Below are 17,599 nucleotides of genomic sequence, written 5' to 3'. Positions count from 1 at the left end.
GAAGCAATGGGGAGAAGGAAAATTAAAACAGGAATCACGCGGATTGTACGATGTCGGCGAAGGTAGTGAATATGGGGAAAACACAATTTTCAAGAGACTTGAGAATATGTATACGATTCTACGATACGAATATAAGAAGAAGAATAAAACATTAGTAAGGGAGGGCAACAGACGAAGAAACTACATTAAGAAATATACTAAATTCTATATATATATATATATATATACACCCCAAGCACATACAAAGTACGAGAGATCAAAGCAAGAAGTGTATACATCCAGCAACGATCGCAAGCTGTGCTGAAATCGTGCGGATCGCGAATTCGCAGAATTTCACGGCGAAACACTAGAAAGCAGCATCACAATGGAGTGTATCGTTCGGCCATTGAAACACCCACTGTAAATACGCCCTAAATAAATCTATTGTTTTCTTTGTTTTCAATGTACTTAAGTTTATCCAACCACACTTACTGGTAGCATCGCGGACTAAGCTAAATTGAAGAACCGATTTAAGCGATCGACGAAACGTTATTCGATCCACGAGTACTTTCCCACGAGTTTAACTTGGTTGATTGACGCAGTAGTGCGATCAAATAGTAATTTCATGGTGCCATCACCTAGAAACGCGCGTTTATCGAAGAGTGCTCACGTGCAGGAGATCGCACGGCGGGCTTCGACGATTCGTCAGTCCTATAGTCAGTCCAACGAGTAAGAAAGTTGCATGATGTCGATGTCAAAAGGGTCAAGCAAATATGTATGTTAGTGAATATAATTAAAATATTGATATCGAATAAAAAAAAAGTATTCATTTGAATCAACTGAACGAGATTTGTCGAAACGAAACAATAATTATTACCATAAACGACGGGTCGATCCCCTTTTATCTTGGTAACAGCACTTCGCCCTGTTTTAGATTCAAAATAGCGCTTTCCACAACCGATTGACCGATTAAATTCATCTTGAAAATTCATACAAATGCAAATAAGAACCTTCCAAAAGAAGATAAATATATGAATAGGAACCATGGAGCAACTTTGTTTTGTAAGTTACTGGCATTGTTTGCAGGCTTCTCGGCTCGGCTTGATTGACACCTCATTGGACCAAACAACTAGGTGCAGTCGCTAACAATTAAAAACCCCTGGACCGGCTTTCAGCTTTTACTAGACAATGCCAGCAATTAACGGCGAAAGTTTGTTTCTATTTCAAATAGTTTCACGTACGCAGCCAGTACGTAGCCAGCCAGTTCGAACGTCAGCTTTGACAGCTTGTCAGACCATCCAAAAAATCGCCTTGTTTTTCCAATCAAACAAACAAAACACTTCGTTCGCAGTTCTTGAATAAAAAGCACGTCGAGATCGTTTATTGTTTTGTGGGCACAAATTCAACCAGCTGAGCGATGAATCGTTTGTTCGGTAAATCGAAATCCAAAGAACCGGGCCCAAGCATAAGCGACTGCATTTCCGGTGTAAGTTCTTTTGGTTCCTGATCGATTGCTCATCACTCTGTATGACTCATCTGGGCGCACACGGTTTTCTGGTTCCTTCAGGTCGATTCGCGCGCGGAAGCGATTGAGGGTAAGGTGAAAACGCTCGACAACGAGCTGCGAAAGTACAAGGATCAAATGGCGAAGATGCGAGAAGGACCCGCAAAGAATGCCGTCAAACAGAAGGCACTGCGTGTGCTGAAGCAGCGCAAGCAATACGAAAGTCAAGTGGAGAACCTTCGGAACCAATCGTTCAACATGGAGCAGGCCAACTTTGCACACCAAACGCTTAAGGACACACAGGCAACGGTGACCGCCATGAAGGACGGAATGAAATCCATGAAGAAAGAGTTCAAAAAGATCAACATCGAGGAAATCGAAGACATACAAGACGACATGGCCGATATGCTGGAGCAAGCAGATGAGGTACAAGAAGCCATGGGACGAACTTACGGTATGCCGGAGGTGGACGATGACGAGCTACAAGCCGAACTCGATGCACTGGGCGATGAAATAGCCCTCGATGACGATGCCAGCTACCTGGACGATGTTGTGAAAGCTCCGGAAGCGCCAGATAAGGAACCAGGTGCCGACAGTGTCACCAACAAGGACGGTATTTTGGTGGACGAATTCGGTTTACCCAAAATTCCTACTTCGGTCAAAACAACCTAAGATATTTGTTTATTTCCTTAATATGATTATTTAAAAAAAACATTGTTTTACCGGATTCGTTCGACACCCCCTTTCGTTGGCCAAGAGTTTGAATACAGCTATCTCATAAGTGAAACGGATCGTCTATCGCGGGTGGACAGTGTAATCTACACATCGACGAATCGTCTCGTTTGTCCACTGTACAATGAATTCATATCATATTTCAAGTTCACACTTTCCTTATTCACTTATTTCGTCAATCACCGGCACATTCTGAAGATCAGAGCACTTGCGCCTCAGTAGATCAATCTGTTCCTTCAGGTATCTTTCCTTGGCTGCGGCACGTTGAAGCAAGATCTTGGCCTTTTCCAACAGCTGGCTTTTCTTCTCCAGCTTATCCTTAAACTCTTCGAGCATTGCCGTACGGTCACCGCTGGTGGCGGCGCTTGCTAACGAAGGTTCTCCGCCGGAGAGAACCTTGCAGCGGGTGCAGTTTACACTCGACAGCAGCTCGATTTCTACCTGCTGCATCGACATTTTGTTCAACGCCTCCGCATGTCCGAGCTGAAGCTTTTCGTAATCCTTTTTCAGACGCTCGTATAGCTCCTTCTCTACGGTTCTACCGGGCGCACCATTCGAAGATTCTCGTTCGCGCGTTCTCTGATCTTTCAAATGCTTATTCTCAAATCGAAGTTTCTCAACCATACGTTGTAGCGTAAGCACTGTTTGCTCCAGAGTGGCGTTACGTTCCACCAAATCGTTTGCCCCTTTGCGACGGCTGCATCTGACGCAAAGATTTTCAAAATTGATTGACTCCGGACACCCGGCAGTGGCTTTCGAAAGCTCCTCTTTCAATGTAATGATGAACCTGTAAAATAAAATAAAAAACGTAATATCAATAAGTTAATCAAAAACACGTTTTGTCTATTTTAAACGATGAAATGTTCCACTCGATTCTAGAAAAAACAGGTTTTCGGTATGTTAGAGAACCAACACCCCGTTAACTTTTATGATCGAGCTGTAACGTTATCATTCTATGCGGGATTCCCCTTTCTCGGCGTACCGGAAAACCCCAATAGCTAAAACACTGGTTTCACTTTTCAGTTCCGAATAGCAACGGGTGCAACAAATATAGAACTACGTCAGTCTATGAGATAGTATGACTCCGGCGAACAGGAGATGTACAGTATATATTTTACGGCGCAGAGGTTTTGTAAAGATAGAAATTGTATGTAATATAATCAGGCAAAAAATCGCATTTCGTTAATAATTCTAAAGCAAAAGACACTAGGTCATAGCGAAGGCAGTATGGGGTTTAAAAGTTAAATGATTATTTTTCTTTCTTCTATGTAAAAATATTATGCGTCGTGCAAATATACGGCGAAATAACAGCCACCAATGTTCCATTAACAATACAATAGATAATATAATTTCTAACTAAGAGAGAAAATCGATCACTTACTCTTCAAGATGTGCTATCTGCCGCTTCAATCGATCATTTTCGTCGTTCTGCCGCAGCATGTCATTGTCGAGTTGCAGTTGAAGAGTTTTTGCCTCCAAACGAACGTTCTGAGTTTCCATAGCACAGAGCTTTTCCTGCATCTTTTCCAGCTCATGTGCAACCGTATTCGAACCCTGCATTATGGAGCAGATAAATAAATGTCTTGCATATTGTCCTTCCTTCCTTCCTTCAAAGACTCACCCTACGTTCGAGCTCCATCGCCACAATCCGCCGCTGCTGGGCTTCGATACGGTTCTTGAGAGCTTCTATAATTTCCTTTCGGTTTTGTGTCAACATCTGAGTCGTGATGCTAGTACCCTCGGATTCGGTGCTGTCGGTGCTACAGCACTGCTCCGATGGCTCTGTTCCTTGATACTTGTTTTCCAGTCCAGTCGTGCCAGACACCGGGACGCTCGAACCAGTGACGACACAATTCAATCGGACGCGATCCCGCTCAAGTCGACTGATCGTCGTTTTGGCAGTGTTGAAGTGTACTTTCAACTTTTCCAATTCCATCTCTCGTTCCTTCAGCTGCACTTTCAACCTTTCGGCCATCTGTTGCCAGCGTTTCTGTTTGTTCCACAAGTCCAACTCTGCGGCCGTTTTTGCCCGACGGTTCTCGTTAACCATCGTTTGTTTCCGCAGCTCATTTTTCGTTTCGAGGAGTTCCGATTCTAGTTGTTGCATTCGCCTCGCCATTTGATCTTCGCGAGGCGTTGACAATCGGTCAGACTTCATCGCAATTACGGGTCGTTTTATTAGCTGGTTTTTCAGCGTTTTGATTAGTTCGCGCGACTGCTTCTCTCGCTGCTGTATGCTGATGATCTGCCTTTTCAACGCTTCAATCTGTGTTTTCAGTATCCGATTACTGGCCTCGCTGCGATTCAAATCGGCACTTAGCTGCGAAACTTGCTCGGCCGAGTGCAAAGACGTGTCGTTCATGAAGTTGCTTTGGTCCTCGTGAAACTGGGACAGTGTCTCCGTTAGGTCCTGTATGTGGCGATCCTTTTCTTCGAGCAACTCCTTCAATTGTTGAGTCTCCTGCGCGTGGGCAATAGTTTCCGTGAGCTCCCGAATATCGTTCGTCTCTCTGGACAATCGCTCGTTCGCTGTGGCCAGTTCAGAATCCTTTTCGCGGAGCGCCTTTTCCAACTTTTTCTCCCGCCCAATGGCATCGCGAAGATGTAACTGGAGACGATTTTGTTCCAGCTCTGCGTCCTGCAGATTTTTCTCCAACATTCCCACCTGCACCTTTAATTCCTGCAGCTCTCGCTCCTTCTTCTCGTCTATCTCATAAATGTTTTCAATGATTTTGTCCGTGTACACTATGTCGTCCGTGTTTGCTTTGGTAGAGGCATCTTCACTGACTTGCTTTTCCGGCAAGTTCTCTTGCGCTGCCTTCAGCCTACCGAGATCGTCCAGCTGCGTGGAAAGATTGTCGCATTCTTTCTGCTTCTCGTACAGCTTTTGTTCAAGTTCGTCGATGGACTTCTTCTGATTCCTTATCTGCGCCACGTTTTCGTCGTACAGCCGCGAGTGTTCGACACGTTCAGCCTTCAGCAGATCCTGATATCTCGACAAAGTTGTGTCCTTCTCCAAGAGAAGGCTCTGCAACGACCCGATAGTGGTCTAGAAGCACCGAGGAATTAACAACGATTGACAAGTATTACAAACAGAATGTCATTTTGTTTCTTCCGAATACTTACATTAAGAATGCTATCCTCCAGCCGTTCATTTTTTACCGAGTCGGCAGATTTCTCCTGCTGATTTAAAAGATTAGATTTTTCCTCAAGGGATTTTTCTAGCAAACTTATCCGACCCTGGAACTCGGATAGTCTACTTTCGGCTTCCAACAGCAATGCGCTACGTGTCGACGCCAGTATCATTGCCTGCTTCAGTTGGGACTCTAGCGACTTTTTCGTAACAGTTTCAATGGCGACGTTTGAATCCTCGTTAATATATTTAATCGTTTGAATGTCTTCCTTACGATCATCACCACCGTGTATTGTATCGCCGGAAGAACTTCTACTAGGCCTTCCAAGTATGATGGGGTCTTCAATGATAGGAATCGTATTGATGCACTTTGATGATGTTTCTAAAGTAGAATTAACGTTATTAGCAACGCATAGGCTAAAGCTGCAAGCTCGTGACTCACCAACCGACACTTGAACTTCTTTATCGAATTGAGTATCTCTGCGCCTCTTCTCAGGACCGTCAGCGAAAAGCAGGTTGATTGTGTCCCAGTGTTGAGTGTTTTCGACCTTCTCCAATCTAAGCTGATGATTTTCCGAGTGTAGCTGGTCAATCTGTTCCTGGCAGAGAATCAGTTGCCTGGTGAGATACTCACTTTGGCTTTCAAATTTTATCAGCTGCAAATAAAGCTATTTTTTAATTTCCTTGCTCACGAGGCAACACTCTTTGCAACTGCATCCTACATTTATCTTGTCCTGCATGTCGTTTCCCGCAATTGCCTCCTTCATCTTGGCGAACAATCGATCATATTCCTCATCGCGAGTTCGGTTGGAATAATGTTTTTGGTCCTCTGCAAGGTTTTGGCGCAGGCTTAACAACTTTGTGTATAGTTTCACAAAATCTCCGATTGCAAACATCGGCGTACCAGCAACATGATTTTTCGTCAACATTTGTAGACTTTTCTTCAGGAATCTGCAAAACGTTGTCATATTAGTTGTTAGCACTCACTTATGAAAGTATTCTAGAGACCTGATTTTCAAAACGTTGTCCTTTTGTTGTGCAACAAACTCTGACGCCTGTTCTTCAAGCTGCTGTTTGAGTGTGTCCAATTCTGCTAATTTTTCCAACAGCTTTTGTTTCATTTTAGCATTTTCAACCTTCAATTTTTCCTCCTTCTCACGAACTAACAATTCAAATATTTCTGCTGAGTCTGTGTGCGGAGGTTACGAACTTTGCGAATAAAAGTACTTACCAACAATCAGTTCTTGTTGCGCCCTGGACAGTAGATACTTCTCGTTCGACGTGCTTTGCAAGTCGACTACCAAGTGACGCAGGCTCACCTCTTCCTCCGAGCATTTGGATATGAGAGAATGTTGCGATCGGATCTGCTCATTCGATATCTTTAGCAGGTCTTCCAGATGACCGTTTTTCACCAGTTCGCGTTGCAGCTCTCGTTCAAGATGGTTGATTCTATCAAACATTTTCCTATATTCTTCCTTCGTTATGAACTCAACGGTTAAATTCACATCTACCACTCCAATCTGATTCAACATGCTGTAGTCTATATCGATGAGATGGTCTTTGTCTACCTCTTGTATGTTTCTCAAAAAGATGTGATAAAAATTGGTTGCTTCCAGTTTCATCCGCGACAGTTCCGTTTCCAGTTTCTCAATCACCTCGCCGTTTACCGAATCGGGAGACTTTCGAGTGCACGACACGTTCATTTCAAACTGTTTCAATGCAGCGCTCTTCTCCGTAAGCTCCACGCGCAGTGCATGTAGGAGATCCAGATGGTCATTTTTGATAGTACGCAATGTGTTCTGCAAGTTGTCGTTGTCGGTTTTCAAATAATCCACCTTCCGCTGCAGAACGCAGACACCGGATTCTATACTCTTCAAGCGATCAACGGTTTGCACAAGTATTTGGTCTTTCTCACTTTCCGATGCTTTCGTAATGGCCATCAGTTCATTGTAGAGTGTTTGAGTAACATATAGCTCATCTTGTACCGAAAGAAGACGATTGTTTTCTAGCCTTAGCCGTTCCAGCATTTCCGTTAGTCTGTCAATCTCAACCGCCTTCAGTAATACCTGTTCGCTGAAATCATCCTGGCCGCGTTCTTCTAAACGAACCATCATCTCAGATCCATCCGCCTGGTTGCACCCATTTCCTGTCTCGTCCATACTTTCTAATGACCGCACGCTCTTACTCTTTGGAGCTGATTTGGAGACAGCCGTAGCTAAAGGTTCTTTTAACGGTTTGTCTTGTTCCGAGTCTACCAAAAGATCGCCTGACTGGTCCTCGAGTACACGCAACAGTCTGTCCAACAATGATGTATCGATCGTCAACCGTTCGGACATGGCATCGTAGTCTCGGAGCTTTTGTAAAATTTCGTGCATTCCCAGACGCAAGTGTTCGTTTTCCTCCAAAACCGTTGCGTAAAGTTTTTCCAACGCAATAGTGCGGTTATTATTAGAGCTCGTAACCGTACCTTGTTGTTGCTGTCCTTCACTCTTTACGCGATCCTCAAAGTTGCTTTTCAACTGACCAACGCACGTGTCACAGATGTTGAAGCTCTGCCGGAGTCTGCAAGCCCGGCAGTTACGTGACGCATTTTGCGCATTATATTGTTTCATACAATTTTCACAAAACTTCGTCGCACCATCCACGATGTCACCATTTTCGACTTCTGTTTCCGTAGTTTGTTTGCCGGTGTGTGCTAAATTGGCCAATTTGCGTCTGCAAGGATAAGACGCTTATTAGGTTTTCACAGTGTTGCGATCAGACAAAAGACAGTTTCCTTACTTAAGTTCACTTTTTTCCAGCTTCAGCTGCAACCTAATTTCTTCCGATGCGCGCAACTTTAAAGCAAGACGCTCGTTCACTTTCGTTACCTTTCTTTGGTTCGCCAATATCGCACTTGTTGCAACGACCTCATCATCCGGGAGACCTAATCGTTGGCTGCAAAAGAAAAAAATGTGACGCTTAATTATACCTCAACTTCGAACAAACTTCCGGCCAGTAATAACGTACCGGAGAACTCCGTTTTCCAGGGCAATATCGTTTGCTAAGTTGATCTCTGAAATCAGTTCTTTGACTTGTTTGTCACGGCTTCGTACTTTTTCCTGTAATCGGTTGATTTTTCGTAAAGCACTGGCAAGTCCTTCTTCGCCGTTTTCGTAGCGTCTCAGTGCTTCTATCGCTTCAACGGCTTGGCGGGATTTGATGCAGTTGTCTTCCTCGACACCAGTGAGAATTTCCTGCATCTCACGGCATCGCTCATTGGCCTTATCCAACTGTAACCGATATTCGTTACAACATTGACCATCTTTTTGTTTCTCTTTGGTGGCCCGGCTCTTTTCGTCACTGATACGATTCATCACGTCCGTTGACCGGTGCATCTCCTTCGACATTTCCAAGATCTTTTGCTCTAAGTCCACAATCACCTCGTCCCGTTCGTGAAGCCTAGCCACCATAAGTTTATACTCCCTTCTTTCATTTTCAATATCAATTCCCGGAAATTGGCCCAAAAGATCGTCATAGCGATCCTTCAGGTCGCTCATGTCCTTTTCGTTGCCGCTCAACTGGTCCTGCAATTCAGCCATTTTCTTCTCGTATCGCTTGGTGGCATTAGTTATCTCGTCGCTCAAGTGTCCCTTTTCATGCGATAGTTGCGCAATTTCATTTTCCATTAAGCTAATTTTCTCATTCGCTTGTTCGATGCTGCTCTCATGTTCCTTGCACAGCGTCTGTAGATCTTCGTACTGATGTGTGAGGGCGGTTAGGTTTAAGGTAGCATCATTCAAGCTGATCTGTAACTCATTGATCGTGTCAACCTGAAAGCTGTTTCGCTTCTCCAAATCATCAATGTCCCGCAGCAGTCGTTTTATGTGCTTATTTTTCATGCTAATATTGTTGTATAACTCCTGCTGCCGTTCGATCTCTGACAGCGCATCCGGGGAGTCTTCAGCATCGCTTCCGAAAGACGCACTTTCGGTCTGCTTGGCCTGCAGTTTAGTATTTTCTTCCGTCAGCTCCTTCACCTTCGTCCGAAGGGTGTGCCGTTCCAACTCCAATTTTTCGACGGTCCGTTTCCATTCGTGCAGCCGCTCCTGGCTTCCGTACTCATTGTTGCCTTCCATTACTTTGACCTGCAATTGCTATACTTGTGTGATGTTGCTCAAAGGTGCTTGGGGGAGTGCGTGGAGGAGTGCGTAGTACCTGTTCATTTCTAAACTTCAAAGCAACCTGAGCCAAACGAAACAGTTTTTTGTAGCTCTTGCTGTCTAGCTTGAGATCGGTCGGTATGTTAGCAATTTCCAGTGCAGCGCCATCCTTACGTAAATCATCCAGATTATGCGGCGATAAAGACAGAAGATGTTTCCAGTCCATTTCGAGGCCACTATGATCAAATCACGAGAACTGCGGAGGTCGTTTGATGATTGTTAACCAACCAACTACATTGTTTTTGTTTTACCGTTGCCATGACAACAGGCGGTTGCTACAACGAACCAATTTACGATAGTCTCATCGTCAAATCCAGAGTTTCCAGATGGCGCTGCAAGTATCTTTAATTATCGAAAGAAGGTTTTAAATAACTGACCAATAACACGAATAATAAAATTGAACTTGAAGTATTTTTTTATTCGGCCAATGTTTTGCAACAGTTTTAGGGGAGTTTCTCCATACTTTAAGACATTTCCACTTCGTTTGCTGGAAACTTTAGCTTAATAAGGATCGTATTCGGTGTGGTTATATCAGCAACCATAATCTCTTGCCCTTCTTTCAAACCGAGCTCCGTAAGTGATAATGTTAGATTTCCTTTAGTAGCTTCTTGGATACTTTTTACTGTTCCCATGTAAAGGGTCTTATTTTTGCCGTCCAACAGAGCGGTCAGACCGGGGCTTTTCATTTGAAACTCGGGGCTATCGCACAGATGCTGGATAAGATCTTGGAGTGTCATTGAGTTGGGATCCGTTATTTCCACCGATCGCGGAACCTGACTGCAGGCCAGACAATCCGGCTTTCTTTCGGCTTCATAAGTGTACGTGTAAATTCCATCGACGTCATTAAAAACCATATAGTTGTTCAACGATTCACAGCAGCCGGAAGCTATTTTAAATACTTCCGTGGCACAGCTTGCCGCTATAACGGCATTCGTACTGGCAACGGCAGGAATGATATTCTTCAGTACTCCCTGCACCAAGCGGTACGATAGTCCCGTAATGTTGAAGTTGTTGGCTCGCTCCTGGGCCTTCTCATAAACCCAGGTTACATGGTGTGGATCGTCACCGTCTAAAGCGACATCCCCACCAAATGGGGTTTCTTTGGGCCATTGGATAATTTTCACATACTCGATACAGTGCTCCGGCAGCCTCGGCGTGTTGGCGATAGTGCACAGCGGGTAGTTTACCTGTGGCGGAAATAAATCCAGCGTGCAATCGATGCAAGCTGACATTCCCGGTAGTATCACGCGAGCGTTGCCCTTGAACCCTTCGGTGCCGCCATCGATCAGCGGAATAATCGACGACTCATCCACCGTTCCATCATCCTTGTAATCCACCATCGATATAAGCATCCCATTGATCCACCGCCGCGCAACGATCGAATCCAAACCACTCACTATTATGTGAAATTGGCGGTAAAACGACGAATCGAAGTCTTGAATTTTGCAAAAATGTGGCGTCACTTTTGCACCCGGAACGCGTCCATTGATAAATGTAGCCGCACACTGCGCTTTCGACATGCCGATATCCGTCCGGCGGAACAAAAATTGCCGGTTCAAGTTCGATAACTCAATCGTATCCATATCTATCACATGAATATCTCGAAATCCCATTAGAGCTAGATCCTTCAGCAGCTCACATCCTAATCCGCCAGCACCTAGAAGGTAGAGAAACCGTTTTATCGAGGCCGACAAGTGCTCCCCGGAACACCGATACTTACCGATAACCAATATTTTGCATGTGTTCAGTAAAAACTCTAGCGTCTCTGACGAAGCGGCGAAATTCGGATTACAAAACGGGCCCGTTCGTTCGAGTATTTTGCGCAAGTGAGTCCAGCGTTTGCTTAAGTGATCGTTGTTCTGCTCCATTTCTTCTCGAATTGTAAGGCGACTTTATTGCTGCAGAATTATTGTTTCTGCACAAACAGATGAGAAAGACGATTTGGCCGCAAATTTTCATAAACATAAAGTGACAATCAAGGCAAGCGTTATCAGCCGCCTGTCTGAGCGTTACGCTGAACTACGAAACTCGTAACGGCTTCAGCTAGCCGCCGTATTGCACAATAGATTCGAAACGATCGTCATGGAGCATCAAAGGTTCGGATTTTAAACTAACGATTACTTTTGGGGCTCGGATACCCCATTAGCATGCAAGAGAATGCAATGCACCCACAACGAGTGACTGTTTACTGCGGATTTCGGTCAGAAGAAACCATCTTATTTTGCTTTATTTATAAACGTATATGCATCATTTATTTAAACATATCAAAGTGCTTTTAGTGCGCTTTAGATAAGTGATAAGTGCGCTTAGATAAGATAAGTGAAAGAATTAAAGAACAATGTAACGAAAGGTATAACAAAATAATATCAACATCAATGCGATAAGTTTGCATTATTGTTTTGATAACATTACGGTTTCGATGTCCTCAATTTACGACAAAATGGCAAACGGAGACTTATTGTTTGTTTTAAGGAAGAAGTTTCCTTTCGATGATGTGGGACATGCGAAACCAAGCGGAACAGGATTCCCTATACATCCTCCAGTGTTAAGAGACAACAAGGAATTGCACTTGACCGCCAGAAGAGATTTCTCGTTTTCGGGGTAAACAGTCTCAGCGTACAGCTCCCAAGCACGTTTGTGTGAACCTTAATAAAGTTACAAAACATATAAAAGAATTAGACAAGGTTTTGAAACAATAATTAAATAAATCACCTAACTACTTACAAGCTGGGTCAAGACATCCAGGCTGAACAGATACCACACTTGTTAGGAAAAAAGACCAATGTAACAATTGGAACTACCCATAACATTCACTTGCAACAATCCTTACCCATTCGGATAGAAGTCAGCATCACCAATTGGATCTCTTTTTCCGAGCACTTTAGCATTCGTGTGAATGATGTCTACGAAATCGGCATCACCCCGTTGAATGCCACTTAGGGACTCTCCCTCGTTAAAGCAAGGATTAGCCGGATCCAGACCCGTAATGCGAGGGATCGTTTTGTTGGTTAAAAATTGAAAATTTCTACCGGCAGCACCAACTATGTGCGCCCCCAGGCTATGACCTGTGAAAGAGTTCACCATTATTCCTGCTTTGGTAATAACCATTTTATCGATGAGTACTTACCGACCAAATGTATTTTCTCCAGGGGCACATACTTGATCAATCCTTTCAGTCCGTCCGCCAATCCCTTCCCCAGATCATTCGTATTGAATGCAGACCAGGTGTAAAGTGTGTCCACATACTCCGCAGTATCGATGACTACAAAGTTCCATCCCCCGCGTGCCGCATATGCCTTGTAAATGGTATCAATGGCACGATTGGGTTCGTTCACGTTGGAGGTCCAGCCGGTGACCAAAATGACGGTGTTGAATTGTTTGTTGAAAAGATCGTTTTTCCAAAGATCATCGGATTCCAGCAGTGGTATTGTCACATTGTCATCTTCGGTCATTAAAATGTAATTCATATCAGTAATGTTCACTGAATTTTCCGACTCGGTCGCATTCGTCAGTAAGGCCACTGAACCTGTAAAAAAGTACGACATTCGCTCAAAACTTGGAAAGACCGTTAAGTATTCCATTGTCTTACATATCTGATTGATCGTAGCAGCGATCGCTTCAGCTGGCAAACCTACAATAGATTGTTTGCCGAACTCCAGTAGTTGTTCTGGCGAAAATAGTTCCGGAACTTTCTCGACCACCCCCTTTGCCGTCTTGGCAGCAACCTTGGCGACGTCTCCCGTTGTTTTAAAAAATCCACCAAAGTCGATAGCACTTACTACTCCACAACAACAGCAGTATGCCGCCAACACTACGACGATCGTCAGCTTACTCATCGCTTTAACCGATCTGCGAGAGCGTGAGAACTAGAAACGATACAAAACACTGTAATAACAAAGCAGCATGAGAAACACTACACGGAAAACAAGTTCATTGTTCTTCTTTGTTGTGTAGTTCGAATTACGAATCATAAAACAGTTTTAATTCGTCTAACAACGTCCTAAAGCGCAGGCTACAAAAAATCCATCCGCTTAACATGCTTTCTCAGTGTTCGATTGTCAAAATAATACCTCATCTTTGCCCGATCACGTTATTCTTATGCTTGTAAATTCAGGTTCAGATTTTTTATCACGTTGGTTTCATTTCGTGTTTGGGATAGTTTCGGGATAGAAGAGGATTTCGCAAATGTTTGCATTTCATTTTTATGTGTGCTTTGAGCAATTTGCAGGCAATGTTCATTCGTAAATTCAAGTGTTTATACAATTCAAATTATTGTAAGCTCTGCCTGAAGTGCTAAGACAGCTCATTTTTGCTTCAATATTGAGGTCCTAAAAAGTGTACTTTACAGCAAACACATTTAAAACAGTGGAACGCAAATGAATTTTTTGCGTAAAATTTTCTACCTGATAGAATGTCAATAATGAAATTCAATTGATTGAATTCAATAATCATGATGTTTCCACGTGTTTCAAACTACATTTATTTAAAAACACTGCTCGAAGCGATAACTAAGATGTCGATTCATATGAATTGCTAATAGCTAATTTCAGCATTGTGGCCCACTGTGCTCGATATTGTAATGCGACTCAGGTGATGAATGAATCAGGTACGTGTTTGAAATCTATATCGTGTCTCCGAACGACTTTACTTTCTGTTCCAGTGTATATTTTTCGGCTACATTATAATTCTAATCTCAATTTCCCTACACTTCTAAAAAGTTTTACATACCACGTTTCCGATTGGCACTAAAACACACTAACACGTTATTCACAGTGGCCAACAGAAACTGATTCGTCCGATCAGCTTCAATCGAGGTGTCGAATCGAACTAATCTATGATCTGGCGAATATTATATTTTATAGGCATCGGGAATCCGATTGCGTCTATCGGTCGGCAGGCCGCGTGGCCAGCGTGGTTATTTCGCTACCGTTCAATGAGATACTGGCGCCAGATACTACACACTCGGTGTAGTATCTGGATGGATGCTCACACTCGGTGCAATGTGTAGTTAGTGTGAGTGCAGCGTCCACAACTGGTTGCGGACCGTTTAAATCGTTGTGACGAATCCGTAAATCACTGCAAAGTATGTGCGTAAGCATGGCTGTCCATAGATCAAGATAAAAAATGAAACGTTGCACGCACGTTACCTTGAACATGACCAGTGTCGTCATGCAATCGACTCGAACTTCCGAACGCAGCGGTGCATCTCAAGGAGAGCAAGAATCGCCTTTTAGCGGGACACTTATAGTCACTCTGGACGAGCATCACGAAGCTGTCTAATATACGAATATGATAAACGAAATATTTGTGGAATTCTGCACAATTGTGTATTCTGTATTGTGAAGGCTTAACAGTTGAAAGATTTTCAATCACAGCGATGCTATTTTAAATAACTAATATTGTATCAGCGCTATGAAACTTCCCCCTTACCTTTGAGTAATGAATCACCGAAGCAGACGACAGATTCGGCTTGAGTATCTGATGCATATTTAACAGGCAAAACTTTTTTTTGTTATTTTATCCTTTTTTGTCGAATACTGAATATTGAGCAAGAGAGGCTAAACACGTTTGCGTGCTTACGTGCTTAGAGACTGCTTACGTTTGCGTGAAATCCCACGGACCTTCAAATGTTCTGGTTATCTTACAAACAACATAAAAAAATCTTTGCACCACACAAATAATTTGTGTTTCCTGCAAGCTTCCGTTTCCACTATATGCTCAATTTTACTTTATTTGAAATATTTACTTTATTTTTGGAATATCGTTATCTTATGCGAATTTTCATGTTTGTTAAATATGGAATCACTGAATATTCTTCACCTGACTTTGAAAACAATCACTTTTTGTAAAGGAACCTACTCGAGCAAGCCTAATTAGATATTATCTAACAATCTATTATTTTTATCGAATATTTCTTGAACCATTTCAATCACAGCTAACTATATTAAAAGGTTTTACAAACATATTTCAACTACTCTGTATTATAATTTTAAATTTAGCCGCCCATTGCCGCCGCTTTTTGACAGATCAGCAGGCCGTCAAAAGTTTGTTTTGTTTTGAAAGTGTGTTGTGCGGATTTACATCGTAGCTGAGATACGACGTTACAATTTAGAAAGAAATGGCTTTATTAAGGAGATTATTGAATGATCATTGGCGAAAATGTTTTGTTCAAATGACCCCACGTTTAAAATATAAAATAGGGCCCAGCCATACCCGCCATATGTTTAATTACACATCTCAAGCACGTGAGTCGAAGATTGCATCACTTTCCAGGCGTAGTTTTCATCGATTGACTATTTACAGCCTTCTGCTCAGTTCCTGCAGACTCTGCGAAAGAAATAGGACGAGTGGAACCTCGGAAAATGAACCTCATATACACATGCAAGGTGTGCAGCCACCGAAACGCAAAAATTATTTCCAAACAAGCATACGAAAACGGAGTCGTGATAGTAACATGCGACGGATGTAATAACAACCATCTCATTGCCGACAATTTGAAGTGGTTCTCGGATTTGAACGGAAAACGCAACATCGAAGAAATATTGGCAGAGAAAGGGGAAAAAATCACAAAAATCTTTGAAAAATAAACTTGAGTAACCGAACAGAAAAACCCATTGCTACCAACTTGAGGGAACGAAATGCTACGCATGATTTTGCTGTCATTTCTTGACAACCTCTGGAACGGTACGCACACATGGCAACACATTCACTTCGGGAAAGTGGCAAGTGAAAAACTGCCGCGTCAAAGCAAAACGTGTGCAATTCCGCTCGAGATATTTTGTCATCTTTCGCCATTCAGAATTCCGATTTCGAAGGTGCTTTCCGCGTGGACTGATTGCTCGGATCGGAGCATCGCAACGGACATCTTTGCGTCAAGTGCCGGGAAGAGATACATTTGTGTGGTCGCTGTGACAACATGCCCCCAGTTGAGAAACAGGAAGAGGTGGAGAGTAGTACCATCGACGATCCAGCCGTCGTCGATAAGTACAGAGTTGCCGGTGAAATTGTGAATCGTAAGTGTTCGTTTAAAATTAAGAGCAGCGGAGGGTTATCGGAAAACGCCAATGTCCTGTGTAGCGTGAGAGTCCTTTCGCTCAGTCGTGGTGGAATATAATTCGTGCGTCGCAGACTCTCAGTTTAATTTGGGTTTTGGTGCCTTTTCTTGTCGGTTGTGCGGCTAAAACACACTACCACATGCTAGCACGTGAACGAGTGATGCTACACAAAGGCACCACACCCGGCTTCCGACACCGGGAAAGCCACGTTTTCTTGAAAATGATATTGATGGCGAATCAACGTGAATGGTCTTATCAGCGATGCCGGATGGCAGCTGAATCTGGTTTCAGCTGGACCCTTGAAATCTTCACTGGTTTTTGTGAGGCGAAGGCATGAAATCAAAAATCAGTGTGTCTATAACCTCCAAAATGTGTAACACACTTTCACCGTGCTTTCCATCATAATTGTGCACAAACTTATCCGTGCCGTGCGTAGCTCAAAAATAATTGAATAATCCTGTTATGCTTCATTAATAACCGAGTGCTATTTAACTATTCTTTAGGAACGCTTCTAACGGCGATTCGAGCATGTGTTGTCGGTGCGTCAGCCAAAGCGATTTGCCAGAAGGGTGACAGCATGTTGCTACAGGAAGCCGAGAAGGTGAGTTTCTAATAGAATTTCGAATAATAACCCTCCAAGTTGGGTATGACCTGTTCAAAATTACAACAATATCGAACCTGGTTCAAAAATAGAAGCCCTTTTAGCGGCGGTACTCCGTATCCTATCCGTTAAATCGCGTTGCGTTTTTAACCGAGAGAAGCGTGAGTTCAAATCTCGCTTTCCTTTGAAGTGAACTTTTATCGAACAATAACAAAAATAGCATTGTTGTGGCGAGAAATAAATGTTTCTTCCGGTTTTTCGGTGTTGTCCAATGATTAAAACCTTTAATGAAGAGCCAAAACACTAGATAGTATCTGATTATTCCCGTGATACGCACAATGATATATGAGGACAACACGATTTATTTTTGTTTTGTATAAATCAAAGTAACTA

At 43.1% G+C, this 17,599-nt stretch overlaps 5 protein-coding genes across 6 annotated transcripts in view; 2 read left to right on the top strand and 3 right to left on the bottom strand.

The window, feature by feature from the left end:
* The first annotated feature begins 1,310 nt into the window (after nucleotides 1-1,310).
* Nucleotides 1,311-3,031, top strand: LOC131206257 (charged multivesicular body protein 5). The gene is made up of 2 exons (XM_058198744.1): nucleotides 1,311-1,465; nucleotides 1,547-3,031. The coding sequence occupies exons 1-2, from the start codon at nucleotides 1,397-1,399 to the stop codon at nucleotides 2,153-2,155; spliced, it is 678 nt and encodes a 225-aa protein (XP_058054727.1). The 5' UTR covers nucleotides 1,311-1,396; the 3' UTR covers nucleotides 2,156-3,031.
* LOC131206251 (centrosomal protein cep290) lies at nucleotides 2,226-9,716 on the bottom strand. Its single transcript, XM_058198732.1, has 11 exons — nucleotides 9,546-9,716; nucleotides 8,358-9,484; nucleotides 8,130-8,285; nucleotides 6,580-8,063; nucleotides 6,357-6,510; nucleotides 6,071-6,299; nucleotides 5,791-6,004; nucleotides 5,342-5,730; nucleotides 3,837-5,264; nucleotides 3,597-3,769; nucleotides 2,226-3,002 (listed from the first exon to the last, which is right to left on the bottom strand). Exons 1-11 carry the CDS (start codon nucleotides 9,714-9,716, stop codon nucleotides 2,375-2,377), a joined length of 6,153 nt encoding a protein of 2,050 aa, XP_058054715.1. The 3' UTR covers nucleotides 2,226-2,374.
* Nucleotides 9,717-9,961: 245 nt separating this feature from the next.
* On the bottom strand, nucleotides 9,962-11,473 carry LOC131216067 (nedd8-activating enzyme E1 catalytic subunit). The gene is made up of 2 exons (XM_058210467.1): nucleotides 11,271-11,473; nucleotides 9,962-11,207 (listed from the first exon to the last, which is right to left on the bottom strand). The coding sequence occupies exons 1-2, from the start codon at nucleotides 11,416-11,418 to the stop codon at nucleotides 10,015-10,017; spliced, it is 1,341 nt and encodes a 446-aa protein (XP_058066450.1). The 5' UTR covers nucleotides 11,419-11,473; the 3' UTR covers nucleotides 9,962-10,014.
* Nucleotides 11,474-11,777: 304 nt separating this feature from the next.
* On the bottom strand, nucleotides 11,778-14,471 carry LOC131213685 (vitellogenin-1-like). 2 transcript variants are annotated; one of them, XM_058207790.1, is made up of 6 exons: nucleotides 14,279-14,471; nucleotides 13,140-13,435; nucleotides 12,678-13,076; nucleotides 12,381-12,615; nucleotides 12,275-12,312; nucleotides 11,778-12,195 (listed from the first exon to the last, which is right to left on the bottom strand). In XM_058207790.1, the coding sequence occupies exons 2-6, from the start codon at nucleotides 13,384-13,386 to the stop codon at nucleotides 11,981-11,983; spliced, it is 1,134 nt and encodes a 377-aa protein (XP_058063773.1). In that variant the 5' UTR covers nucleotides 13,387-13,435; nucleotides 14,279-14,471; the 3' UTR covers nucleotides 11,778-11,980. The 2 variants fall into 2 exon arrangements, with proteins under 2 accessions (XP_058063773.1, XP_058063781.1); XM_058207798.1 differs by having other exon boundaries at nucleotides 13,140-13,416.
* A 1,760-nt stretch (nucleotides 14,472-16,231) lies between these two features.
* LOC131206118 (proliferation-associated protein 2G4) overlaps nucleotides 16,232-17,599 on the top strand; it is a 4,049-nt gene continuing 2,681 nt past the window's right edge. Inside the window, exons 1-2 of the mRNA XM_058198529.1 lie at nucleotides 16,232-16,563; nucleotides 17,109-17,206. Coding sequence (XP_058054512.1) covers nucleotides 16,467-16,563; nucleotides 17,109-17,206 — 195 coding nt within the window. The 5' untranslated portion in view covers nucleotides 16,232-16,466. The remainder of the gene's footprint in view (nucleotides 16,564-17,108; nucleotides 17,207-17,599) is intronic.

The sequence above is a fragment of the Anopheles bellator genome, chromosome 1 (assembly GCF_943735745.2).
Source record: "Anopheles bellator chromosome 1, idAnoBellAS_SP24_06.2, whole genome shotgun sequence".
NCBI lineage: Eukaryota > Metazoa > Arthropoda > Insecta > Diptera > Culicidae > Anopheles > Anopheles bellator.
Note: the sequence above shows the minus strand (reverse complement) of the source record. Positions and strands in the feature narration are given on the sequence as shown.